This window comes from Diospyros lotus, chromosome 8, assembly GCF_014633365.1.
Source record: "Diospyros lotus cultivar Yz01 chromosome 8, ASM1463336v1, whole genome shotgun sequence".
Taxonomy (NCBI): domain Eukaryota; kingdom Viridiplantae; phylum Streptophyta; class Magnoliopsida; order Ericales; family Ebenaceae; genus Diospyros; species Diospyros lotus.
In genome coordinates, this window is record NC_068345.1 from 7,690,892 (window position 1) to 7,704,016 (window position 13,125).

A 13,125-nucleotide genomic window follows, 5' to 3' on the forward strand; every position below is an offset into this window, starting at 1 on the left:
ACTAAAAAAGAGAAAAAAGGAACCTGGCTGGCGCCAGCCCAGCCCGCAAGCAGGCTGGCCGAATGGCCAAGGCCGGATTGTGAGTTGGGCGGGCTTTGCTCGCTCCAACTAAGGACCCGACTCTGATCCATGGGCCGTTGATATAAAAGGGTCTCATTGAGACAGTTTAGGGTTTAAAACCCTTGGACTGCGTTTCGCTCTTCTTTAGCCCTGTCTTTTCTGATAGGCGGTGGAGCTTGCCACCGGCCACCAACTCCTCCTCCTTCCGACTAGTGCGACGTCAGAAGGCCACCACGATACAGCCATTACCGCCCACAAGCCACCGCCTCCTACCATCATCTCCAGCCATCAGGTTTGCCGCTTCGCCCCTCCGTCGTGTGCCGCAGGTCTCCGTTGCTAGTAATCGTGAAGCGACCTGCTTCCGTCGCCACCATCCGTCAACCCTCGCGACCGCCTGATTGCCACCGTCCGGATGACCTGTCACCAGGGGCGGATCTATGTGTCAGACAACAAAAATTAAATTTGTAGAGTAAATTTTTTAATTATTTAGTATTAGCCCAGCCCAAATTCGATCCAGCCCACGCTATTTTTTCCCAGCCCAGCCCACTTGCCTGCAAACCCTTCTCTTCTCCTTCCTCTCTCGACCTCGCTCTCGCTCACGGCTCACCCTCGCTGCCTCCTCTTCTCTTGCTCGTCCGCGCTATCTGCCTCTCTCTTGCTCTCGCTCGCCTCGCTGCCTCTCGCCCTCGCTGCCTCTTGCCCTCGCTCTCTGCCTCTCCCTCCGGCTCTCGCTCGCCCTCGTTGCCTCTCGCCCTCGCTCTCTGCCTGACTGCCTCTCTCTTGCTCTCGCTCGCCCTCGCCCCCACGCTCGCTCGGCCTGTCGGCCTCGGTGCCTCGCCCTCTTGCTCGCTGCCCTGCCTCTGATTCAGGTCTTCGTTTTACACCCCCCCCCCAAACTTCCAGATTTGCTTCATTCGAGCCCAGGTATGTTTTCTCTTCTTTCAGTTATTTGATTCTCTGATTGACAGCTAAATCTAGATAGTTTTTCTATTTTTCGCCCATATTTTTTTTACTTGTTTATGCTTGATTTGTTGTTGAAATCGCTGCCTTTTTTCAGCAAGTTTTAAGTAAGTGATTTTCTGCTAACTTTGTGCCTACTTGCCTATTTGACTACTGCATTTAGTTAGGAACTTAGGAATTGGCGTGGCTGGAAGCCTGGAATTTGTTATTGTGAATCTGTTATTGAATATTTAAATCGACCTTACTTTTGCCTTCTCTTGTTTGAACTCTAGAAATACAGTTGTTGTATTGGCCTTGCATTTACCTCAAATCTTGAGTTAAATATTTTAATTGTTCGATTATTGAACTGTGCTATTTTTTGTTTGTGTATCTTAAAATTTAGGATGGAACAACAACCTTATGTGAAGAAAGGAAAAACATTGTTATCTTTTTTCAAAAAGAGAGATCATTATACTAGTAAGAGTACCTCAATTCATAGTGTGCAAAATCAATCTAGTGAATTTACATCAATACCTTCAAGTTTATCTCCTGAAATTGATGCTTCTCCATCTTCAAATCCTAATGTTAAGATTGTTGGAAGTGCAGGCCTTACACTTGATGTCGAAATTATGGGGTTTGTGTTGGGGGTCAAAATCTAGGAATTTTATACAGTGGAGGCTCAATTTATAATCTAACATTTGCTCTACTGCCACAAGCACAATAGTGGCTAAGAGCCGAGCTATGAGGATTGGTTGGGTTTGTCGAACTCTTGAGACTTTTGCAAAAGAGTATATAATTACTCGAGATTTTTTATAATACTTTTTCTATTAAATTTATTGTTAACATTATAGAAATCTACCTTGATATTTTTTAACTTAACAAAGACCTACCCAAGGTCTAGAATCTTGATATTCATGCTGTTGTTGCATGGTTACAACAATAAACTACTGATGGATGACCCTCATATAACTTATCTGAGCGATGGATGACTCAAGTGTGGAGTATCCGAGCGATAGATGGCTCACTCGAGGGATGGATGACTTGCTGGAAAGAAAATCGGTTAGGAACTCGGGTGAAAATTCTCGTGTGGACCCTTCGATGCTTATAAGTCAGAACCTCGTAGAAGTGATATGCTTGAAGGCAAAAGGTAAGTACGACAGTGAGAGATTGCATACCGAATGAGAGGAAGAGACCCTTTATTTATAGCAATAGGAGGGGCAACCACGTGTCAGGTGGCCCGATCTCTTCGACAAGAATCTCATAGGGGCTTTGATCGAGTCTCGTGGGGGTAGTTTTGACTGATTCTATCAAAGATGTTGGCGCGGGTGTGCGGACATGTGGGCACACAGGCTCAACCGTGGTACCTCGGGTGACCCTCACTCGAGGGCATGCGCGGGCAATGACACGAGCACGGGCGAAAGTGAGCACGGGTATGGGTGAAGGCAAGCGTGGGCGGCCAAGTGTGCGTTCTCATGTGTGGGGCGCGCAAGCTAAGGTGCGACTCCCCGAGTAGCTGCACTTGGGGGTGACTTACCACTTGAGGGCGAGGCTTTGCACCCGGGGGGGGGGGGCGCTAGGCTACTGCGTGGAGTGGGGGGCCGCGCCTTGTCCGCGCTAGCCAAGTGGCCCTCGAGTGTGTGCCCTTTTGCCACTCCCGGGTGACCCCCACTCGGGGGGTGGCGGCCCCCAGGTCACCCATGGCCGGCTTGCCGCATGGCGCATCCTCGGGCCGCCACGTGGCACCTCTTCCTCTCGATTCCTTTCCTCATTTCTCTAATATTTTGTCACGCATAACACATGGATTAAAATTTTGTAAGTCAAAACACATTCTGGTAATGAAGAGAAAAGTGTTGGTAAAGTTACTAGTCCAAAAAAAAATGAGGGATATAGATATTTGAACTATCTCTCATAGTTGACTTTTTGATACCTAAAATTCCACAAATTATTTTTGTTGGACTTGCAACTTTGTCCACTCGTTTTTCTACTTTTAGAAAACTGTGCTGATCATTTTTGCTGGATTTTTTCCCATGAGGGTCTAGACTTTAGACGTCTTTCATAGGTTGAAAATAATATAGATACGTTCTTATGAGATTACCATCAAATTTGATGGAAAGTGAATATTTGTCAAACCCTATGTAGATTTTTATAATTTCCCCCTTTTCAAATTGCAATGACCTTTTCAATTCTTTTTGGAGGTTTTTGTGAGATATCTACAGTTCTTTTTGGGCCCCACATATACAATCTATTGATATTAGACACATCATAATTTTTTTTATTGCCAGACAACTTACACAAAAAGAGAAGTTTCTAGAGAGAGACTCATTGTTGCACTATGGGGGATGTGCCTATTGTAAACTTGATAAAATTACTTTGTATCTAACCATGCATCCACTTATGAGCTTGACTGACTAAGCCCCATATTGAAGAGAAATTTTCAGCATGAACTGTGGGGGCACCTGCTCCCACCCTGCATTTGCCCATGTCTGTATTGGTGCTGAGTTCTGACTCATGATTTACTTAGTGAATTTATGCTTTCCTTGTGAATTTATGTGTTTTAGATTTCTCCTCTCTCCTGTTTTGTCCAAAAGCGCGAAGTTGGACAAATTGTTGTGGGTACATGATACCATTATGTTGTCTTTTTCTTTTTGAAAATATTCTTAGGCATGCATTTTTATATATTATTATAAAGAACTTTACCACTGATTCTACACCACAATGAAATTATGTTTTAAATTTTTGTTAAATCATATAAATATCGTACAAATGTATATTCACATATAACATTATTACAGGTTAGGTACTATTGGGACAAGAACCTGCCTTTTGGCTTGCTCTGCGCTGATTGGAGATGTCAAGGCCAGAGCTAGAAGCACCCCCTGAAATATTTTACAATGATGAAGAAGCTCGCAAATATACTTCTTCTTCTCGTATAATCCAAATTCAGGTACTTTTTTTCGATTATATTATTTATCTCATATAATATATTTGCATGAAACTCAGAACTTTCATATTTCCCTTGTTCTCTCGCAGGCTGATCTCTCTGAGAGAGCTTTGGAGCTTCTGGCTTTACCTGATGATGGAGTTCCCAAATTACTCCTTGACATTGGTGATTTTTCTGCTCCTTTGTTCCCCCCTCACCTTATACTTAAATAGCTAAGATTTGCCCAGTTTTTTTGTTTGTTCCATTAAAAGCTGAAACCTAATGAGGGTTCCTGTTCACTTTTATTCGTAGCATGTTAAGGAATACACTTGTGAAAGGCAGTTCTGTGCGATTCCATCTTATACTGATACTTTCCAAGAACCCTTTTTCAAATTATTCTCATGTTCTCTGTTTTCAGTTTGTTTTTCTTAGCAACTGCATAGATCTTGGAAGGAAAAGAGAAGGAAAGTTTTCTACATGTCATCTGTATTCTTGTGAATTTAATCATGTATTGACCCTCATGGGTGTTGAATTACATTATTTAATGCTGAGCATGGCATAGATAGTGAATTTTTTACACCAAGATAAGAAGCCACATCTTTTTCTGATAATATCAAATTGATGATGATCAATGTTGATGCAAACATAGTCCTGGATGGGGTTTTCTGTCCAAACTACAAACTTGGGGCTATTCTGGTATGGTCTATATATATATATTTTTTCTCTTTTTCTTTTCTCAGACTTGCAAACTCTGGAAATTCTGAAGACATTATGTTCTTATATTTTTCCATTTTTGTAATAATGATTATCAATACTTATTAAAATATATATTTTATTATATACTGAAGTTTATGGCTATAAGAACAACTTTGAAAATAGTATTTGGTATCTGTTCACCAGACATGTTTGGTTCAATCCATCTGATTCTAACAGTAAAACACGATTTTTAAAACCATACCTGATGGGTCCCATAATTTTCTCCACCTTTTATGTTAAAGAAACAAAGTGACTCCACAAGGTCTGCCATGCTCCTCTGTTTCTATGGTCTAAATTCTTGACAAGATTAAAAATTCAACTTTTTTGGTTGTTTTATTTATAGGTTGTGGATCTGGACTTAGTGGAGAGACATTATCTGAGCATGGACATCAATGGATTGGCTTAGATATATCACAGTCAATGCTTGGTATCTGAATTTCTGGTTTTTAATTAATCCTGTTAAGTATTTTTCCTTCATCTATCTTTCTCTAAACAATTGAATTTCTAAACAGATATTGCATTGGAGCGTGAGGTTGAGGGTGACCTTCTACTTGGGGATATGGGTCAGGTAGATATTTCTACCTTTTATTTCCTGTCGGTGAATGTTTACATCTTAGGTGTGCACATTATAACATTCAGTTAAGATTCTTTTATATCAATTTAGGCTAAATAAGGATTGTGGAGTCTCAATCTATTTTTCTTTATTTATTTGCCTTTTAATATATCATAATTGTTTGTAAAACTTTTAAATACATTTGTGTGTTTAGAGAAAGGTGTGCTTGTAACTGCTACTATTGTATTTATTACTGTTATTATTATTATTATTATTATTATTGTTACTGTTTGAGCAAAAACTATGTGCATAGAACAATATGTATGCTTTGCTTCCTATCAATTGCAGTATTCAACTCATGTTTTTGCAACTGAAATTTGGTTGAGAATGATCTTCTTGTACCAGCCTTCCGTGAGAATGAGGTGGTATCTCAAAATTTTAATTGATTCTATAGTTTGTCTGTGTTATTACATCAAGTTCTGCGCTTTCATGATGATACATATAGACGTATTATGGTGTCCCCCGCCACAAATTTTCTTCCAAAATTTACATTGAATATCTTGTAGGGCCTGGGGCTACGACCTGGAGTTATAGATGGTGCCATCAGTATCTCGGCTGTTCAGGTTTGGCATTGGTTTCTCATTATGTTTAATTTTTCTATTTTGTTCGGAGGCATTGAGTTTCTATTTTCGAGGACTGTCTTCAAACAACTTGGTAGGATGAACAAATGCTGACCTCTTTCCTAAAAAAAAGAATAAAATAAATTGATTTGATGAAACAGAAGCTGGAAAAGCGAGGAGAAAAAAATGATTAATGAAATACATTCTGAAACTCTAAAATATTTAAACTAAGGAAGTAGACTCAACGTATCTTTATCATTCAATTGAAATAGTCATTTGTTTATCAAATATGGAAAAAAACAAAATCTTTATTTAAGTTTTGCTTAACCAAGCTTGCATCAAGGTGTTCAATTTGTATGTCTAACTTGCCTAAACACAGTTGCTTGTGTCCTATTACTGAAAGCTACACTTTCCTAGATATAGAATTAATTTATTTATACACTTTTGGTCACGACAATAGTAATAGCATATCAAGCCTTTATCTTACTATGTGGGGTGGATTACATAACTTCTAGCTTTCCATTAATTTATATCTATGGCCTTATCTACTGTGAGACCCATATAATTAATATCAAATCTAAGGCCCAGTTCAGTTTTAGAAAATATTTTCTAGTTTTTAACTCTAATTTTACAATTAAACATGTCCTAACATTTCATTTTTCAAAAAGTTATGGCAACCATTTTCAAAAAATTCAAAAAATATCAAAAAGATGTTTCCAATTCATAATATAAAGTTGAAAAATTAGAAAATTGAGTTTTCTATTTTCTAATGGAAGATTCAATCATTAAATAGAAAATTGGAGTTGGAAAACAAAAAATGTTTTCTACAACTGAACAGGCCCTAAGTGTCTCCCACGAATTTTTTCTTGACCTTTCTCTACCTCTTTTGGTTGTTAAGAGAAAAAAAATAGCACCATTAAGAATTTTTCTATCTCATATTTTCTGGAATTTGGATGAGGTATATTGCAAGCTGAGTAATGTAATATTTAACTCTGCTTACTGAAAAGGAAAGTTAACTTCTGAACTAGGAAAAAAATTAGAGGGAAGTTTACAAGTTCTACTATCCTGGAATTAATCATCATCTCGTAATAATCAAGATGGGACTAGTGGCACTGTATTCATAATGTCAATTGACTTCTAAAAGTCACATTAACAATTCAAATACACGCAAAAGAACCATGTGGCAAAATGTTATGCTGAATCCCCTTCCTTACACAACCCTCTAGTGAGGGAATGATGAGATAAAGTTTCAGCACCATCTTTCTATATGGAAACTGGAGAAGTTTCATGAGATCACAGTGGAATAAGGTAACTGTTATAGTCATGTTCTATCACATAGTTGATATTGAAACCAACATGTACAACATGGAAAAATGCTATACTGTCCTGCAATTGTGCAACTTATTTTCCACACCCAACGAGTGCAACCTGTTGGTATTATTATCTCCTATGGCCATGGTCATCATGCTAATATGACCATGGGCCATGATTCTAAAAATATAAATGAGGCATTGCAGACTTCAATTTGACTTTGGTACCGTTGCTTGTGTGGAAAATGTTCAAACAGCAGAGCAAGGATCAGATAGAGGAATCTTTTTTAAAATGGTGGATGGACAAGAAGCCAGAGGTTTAACGAATTTAATACAATTTAAATTTCAACAACAGTCCCAAGCTTTAAGGAAGGCATGCAAATGGCCTATCAATAGTGCACCTTAAGCAGGTGCTTGATAGCCTATCTTGCTGCAACCTAATAGCTGCAGGATGAGAAATCCAACAAAAAGCTATTTGGGGCAGGAAGGGGTTACTATTCCAAATAGTTTTTGATTTAAAAATTTCAACTCTACAGAACTCATGATAAGTAAGATTGGCCTCGAACTATCCTCACTTGGAGGCCACCCTCTCAAATAAAACAAACTTTATGCTACAGGTTTGCAAATCTTTCTGCTATATCTATTTGGGTTTCTTGACCTTTTAAAATTGCATGCTTTGCCTAAATGACTGAGTATTTGTTGCTGGTGTTTTAAGTGAATATAGGATCTAGGATTTGCTTTGCTGTTTATTACTTATTCTGAATGCACATTGTGGTGACTAATGCTGTAATAAAACTGCACACTTATATACTTATCATTCTTATTCATCCTGTCAAACCTAGCATAAAATTTTTTTTCTCGATTCTGTGCACCTGTACAAGCTGCCACAAAGTAGGTTTGTTTTTAATTTTGGCTGAATATCGGAGTTTGCTCAGTTTTGCTTCAGTAATGTTATATATGGCTTCTTGATAAGGATATGATTGGGGTATTAGATGTTTAATTTTTATTTTATCTTGTTTTGATTTGTTATAGTTGTTTAGATGATAGAGATATTTTATTTAGCTCTTTTGATTAGGTTGTTTTCTTTTAGGCATGTTTATCTTTTATCCTTCGACATTCCCTATAAATCAGGCATATTATGTATTCTGGAATTGACTCTTGATTTTTTAATACAACTGATATTGATTTTTCCGCTCCTGATTATTCTCTCTCTGCTTTGCTTCTTCCTCTTGATTGTTCCACATCACTTCTATTTTGATATTCTCGAAGCGTGAATTTCTTTGAAAATAATCTTCTTTGCTGTGGCATTTATATAACAGAATGCTAACACTTTTGAGATTTGGATTTGATAAACAGTGGCTTTGCAATGCTGACAAATCTTCACATGAGCCTCGGTTGAGATTGAAGTATGTTAGAATGTCTTCTTTCCCCAGTTCTATAAATAAGTGCATTTAAGTTGTAATATAGAAATTGATGCTTCTACCTATTCATACAAACCATGCTATGTTCCTTTTCTTCCATTTTTATTATTGGAGGCAATGTGCTTGCAGGGCTTTCTTTGGGTCGCTATACAGATGTTTAGCTAGGGGAGCAAGAGTTGTATTTCAAGTATATCCAGAAAGCGTTGCCCAGCGTGAGTTGATACTAGCATCTGCTATGCGAGCTGGATTTGCTGGTGGTGTGGTAGTTGACTACCCTCATAGGTATGTGTAGAATATTTAGTCACACCTTTAGCCAGTTTTGTCACCCTTCCCATCCCCTCCTTTATATGGATAACTTTTGGAGAAGTAATTGGAGACTATGTTATATGCACTCAGGTACAGGTGTTGGATATGGGTACTTATCTAGAGTTGGACTTATTAATTTCATAATTTTAGAATATGGGATATGTATCTGAATGTAAAACAAGGGTATGGAGATACCACATATGAGATTTATTAGTAAAATATGAAATATATGAGATATGTATGAGATTGATTAATAAAATATGAAATATATGGAATATGTATATATTCACTCACTTCTTTAATATTCAATTACATTTTTTTTAAATACAATTACAAATTTACAGTTACTTAGTTTTGAGAATTTCTTTTAATAACAAAATAGTTAACTCCACACCTTAAGAAGTGAAAAATATATTAATTAATTAAAATAAGAAAAAATATATTAATAGAATGTGAAGAGTTGTAAGTCATTGAATATGAAAAAAAATTGTCTAGCTGTTCTGACTGTTCAGTCTTTTTCTCTTCCAGTATCTTTTAGGAATTACACAACCAATTAAAAGGATTTACATATATTTAGACGTTAAAAAGTATTGGACAAGATATATACCACATTACAAACCCTAAAGAAAAGAAGTTGAAGAACCAGCAATACTTGCCTCTCCATCTCTTTCTGTCCATCCCTATTTGCAAGCAGGAGCAGCGTCACTGAAGTATGTTTTTGTTCTGTCTAATTTTGTATGAATAATTTAAATAAGAAATCTAGATCTGGATTTTTCTTTGAGATTAGAAGGATTGAAGCCAGCCGTGTCCAACTAGAGTTAGCTGGCTCCAACGGGTATCCTGTACCGGTACCAGTGTTGTGCCCTGTCAACACTGTACTGTGTCAAGACCCTAGGTTTCAAATCTATGGTTTCTAGTTGACAGTCACGAAATAAGAAAGAAAGAGAATGAGATAATTTAGGGAGAAAACAGAGAGAAGAACAGAGAATGGATAAAGAGAAAATGAGAGAACTTCAATCAATTCATTCATAATCTCAGTACAAAGTGGCACAGCTTTATATATGGCTATCCACATCAGTTATTTACAGTAGTTATTTAGTTATTTGAAGCAGTTATTTGGTTATATTGTTAACATATTTTGTTAACAGTTGTAACTGTAAAATAACACTTCAAATGCTGCTTTTTGCTATCTCCTAATTCTTTGGGTCATGACACACCAGTACAATGCCTGATTTGCCTAGTCCATGTAACATAGATTGTAGGAATTATAAAGGGGTGGCAGAACCAATTTATGAAGAGTAGAATTTTGTTCTTTCATATAGTGGACCAAAATAAATCAAATATGTGCACTTGACTCAGTTTCAACATCTATGGAGACTTGACTAAGGAATATAAATATAGATGGCAGAGGTTATGGTTCTTTTAGACCATCGGGGTAGCTTTCCTTCACCCCTTGCTGCATATCATTTACTATAGAAGAAAAAATTTGTCTATTGTCTCTTTACTTTTTGGCTGGGGTGTGGTTAGAGAAGCTGACAAGAAACAAGGAAAAATTGTACTGGTAACCCACCCCAACAAGAAAAGCAGAAAAGAACAAAAATTCTGAAAGAAAGAGATAGGAGGCCATATGGCACGTTCTTTCTTCTTCAAACTCATGCCCTTGGCCTACCACTGCCCTTCATTAATTAACCACCTCTTGGCTGAGAGTCCCATACTTGCTTCGCTAAGCCTCTCACTAGGATATCAAAACTAGGTCCAAGGGGAGTCTTATTCCTGGCCATGAACCCCTTGATCCATAAAACATGCTAGCATACTCATGAATTTCCAGCACACACTCAAGACACAATGCTTACGCCATAAATAATTTGATGCAATGTGCCACAATTATGGGAGCAAAGATCCTCTCTAAGCCTCAAGTCCTCCTTTCTCCAGCAAGATTCTTCCTTCCTTAGCCTTCTTTCTCTTTTCCAGTTTCTTCTCTTTCTTTTGCTCAAATTTCTTCTTTAGCCACGTTGTGTATATTTCTTTCCTCATTTGTTGTGTCAAGTCAGTTGTACAAATTTTCATAGACTTTTGACTTTGCTTCACTAAATTTTCATAAGATCTTTTTTATTCTCATCTTTTATGCATGTATTTCAAATCTCTTATTTTTCTCTTTTGCTTTAGCCATCTGTTATATATATATATATGCTTATTTTTTTATCAAGTCAGCAGTGCAAATTTTCATTAGTTTTTAATATTGCTTTACTGTCTGCCTTCTTTACTTCCTTTCTCTCCCCCCGCCCCCCCCCCCCCCCCCCCCCCCAAAAAAAAAAAAAAAAAAAAACATACATACACATTCAGGTTTTCTTTGTTGTGGCGTGTAAGTTATGCAAGAATTGCTTTTGCATTTGATTTTCCATTTTAGCTCTATCCCACCACCAAGATGTTTTTACCGGTTGGTGTTGCAACTAGTTTTTTGCCATGTTTTGAATAATAGTAGTCATCTCAAACTACATTGATTCAACTTCTCTTTCTATAATTTAATCTTTTTCGCCATATTTGTTTTTCTTGAAATTAACTTGCTTTTCAAGTTTTAAATCTGTCCGTTTGATTTTTGATTTTTTTTCTCTTTTTTGTATCATTCTTCCGATTTTTTTTTTTTTATATGGACTTCAAGGACCATAAATCTATATTTAGTGATTAGGTACTTCTCTTTCTTTATGGTAGCCTTTTTGCATTTGTTTACTCTTATTATGTGTAGCATATAATTTTGTTGAAAATTGATTATTCAGACGAGCACTTAATTACTAGCAAATCCATTGTGAATATAATCAAAATATCACTGCAGCTCAATTGGTTAATGCCATCTTTTTGGGGGCTCGGATAGCACAATAAGCCATCTGGTTGTTTCATGGTGTCAGCGTGTCCTCGATCTACAACATGCACACACACGCACGCACATTCACACATAATCCTTCGTGAACTACGTTGGCGATCACAATTTTCCTTTGCAAGTGTGGCTAGCATTTGACAACAGAATAAAACTCCTGAAATCCCTCCGGGGGCATGTTGGAATTTGTATTAAGACTAACTTGATATTATTCCTCTTGTAACAGTACTAAGAAGAGAAAAGAGTACCTTGTGCTCACTTGTGGGCCGCCATCCCTAAGCACAGCCACTCCAAAATCAATAGGAAAAGATGAAGAGAGCTGCTCAGATGATGATGAGAGTAGTGGGGATGAAGAAAATCAAACGGTAAGTCGTGTGATAAATCTCTTAGCAGTTTATGCCATTGAAGCAGTAATACTTTCTCTCTTACGAAGGATGATTTTAGCTGAATGAAAAGAGTTTGGTTGGCTGGGTGTTCTTGCGCATGCAGGTTGGCATTTCAGACCGACATAGACCAAGGAAAAAACGAAAAATAAGCAAGAAAGGAAAGGGAAGAGAATGGGTTTTGAAGAAGAAGGAACAGATGAGGAAAAAGGGAAATGTTGTGCCTCCAGATTCAAGATACACAGCACGCAAGAGAAAAGCTAGATTTTGATCACAAAACCCTGCCAAAATTCGAAAGCTTATTCTGATGTCCTGCATTGAGTTTCCAGCTTAATTAAGCAAAGCATATGATGGAATGGAAATCTAAAATGTATATGCCCAAGAAGCTAGTGTTACGAGGAGGGGTGTTGTCGATCCATTTTTGTTTTGTCTTTGTTTTTGAATTAAATAGCTTTGCTTCATTCTCTCTTTTAAGTTGAGTTGTGACAAGGTCACTTGGTTTTCTAAAGTTGGTTTGCTTCATTATAATACTTGGAGAATCCATCATATATATATATATATATATTCTCACCTCTCTCCCGCATCATATACATACACACGTGTATATATATATATATACACGGATAGCAATCATGGCTGTCAACCCATCGCTATTAGCCAAGCCCCCTTCCATACACACACTCCTGCTCTCTATGCAATGGTTGCGAGTCGTAACATAGAGAAGAAAGAAAGAGAGTGGGTCGGCCGCCATGGTCGACCCACATATATATATATATATATACACACAATTTCATAGTCGCAGCTATGGAAGTTGACTCACTTAGCGGTTGTCGCAAAGAGAGAAGGGGTGGCCGACTTATACATATATATATATATACACACACGCATGACCGTGGTCATGGAACTAGTTGACAGTTGAGGAACCTTGAAATTAGCTTTACTGAGTTAGGTCGGGGACGATGGTTTTATTTTTTTAATTTTTTTT

General features: G+C 37.5%; 1 protein-coding gene across 1 annotated transcript; it reads left to right on the top strand.

Moving 5' to 3' along the window:
• The first annotated feature begins 177 nt into the window (after positions 1–177).
• LOC127807350 (18S rRNA (guanine-N(7))-methyltransferase RID2) lies at positions 178–12,712 on the top strand. Its single transcript, XM_052345098.1, has 10 exons — positions 178–984; positions 3,792–3,943; positions 4,030–4,105; positions 5,019–5,102; positions 5,188–5,243; positions 5,795–5,851; positions 8,515–8,564; positions 8,709–8,861; positions 11,984–12,122; positions 12,247–12,712. Exons 2-10 carry the CDS (start codon positions 3,848–3,850, stop codon positions 12,409–12,411), a joined length of 876 nt encoding a protein of 291 aa, XP_052201058.1. The 5' UTR covers positions 178–984; positions 3,792–3,847; the 3' UTR covers positions 12,412–12,712.
• Positions 12,713–13,125: the final 413 nt, after the last annotated feature.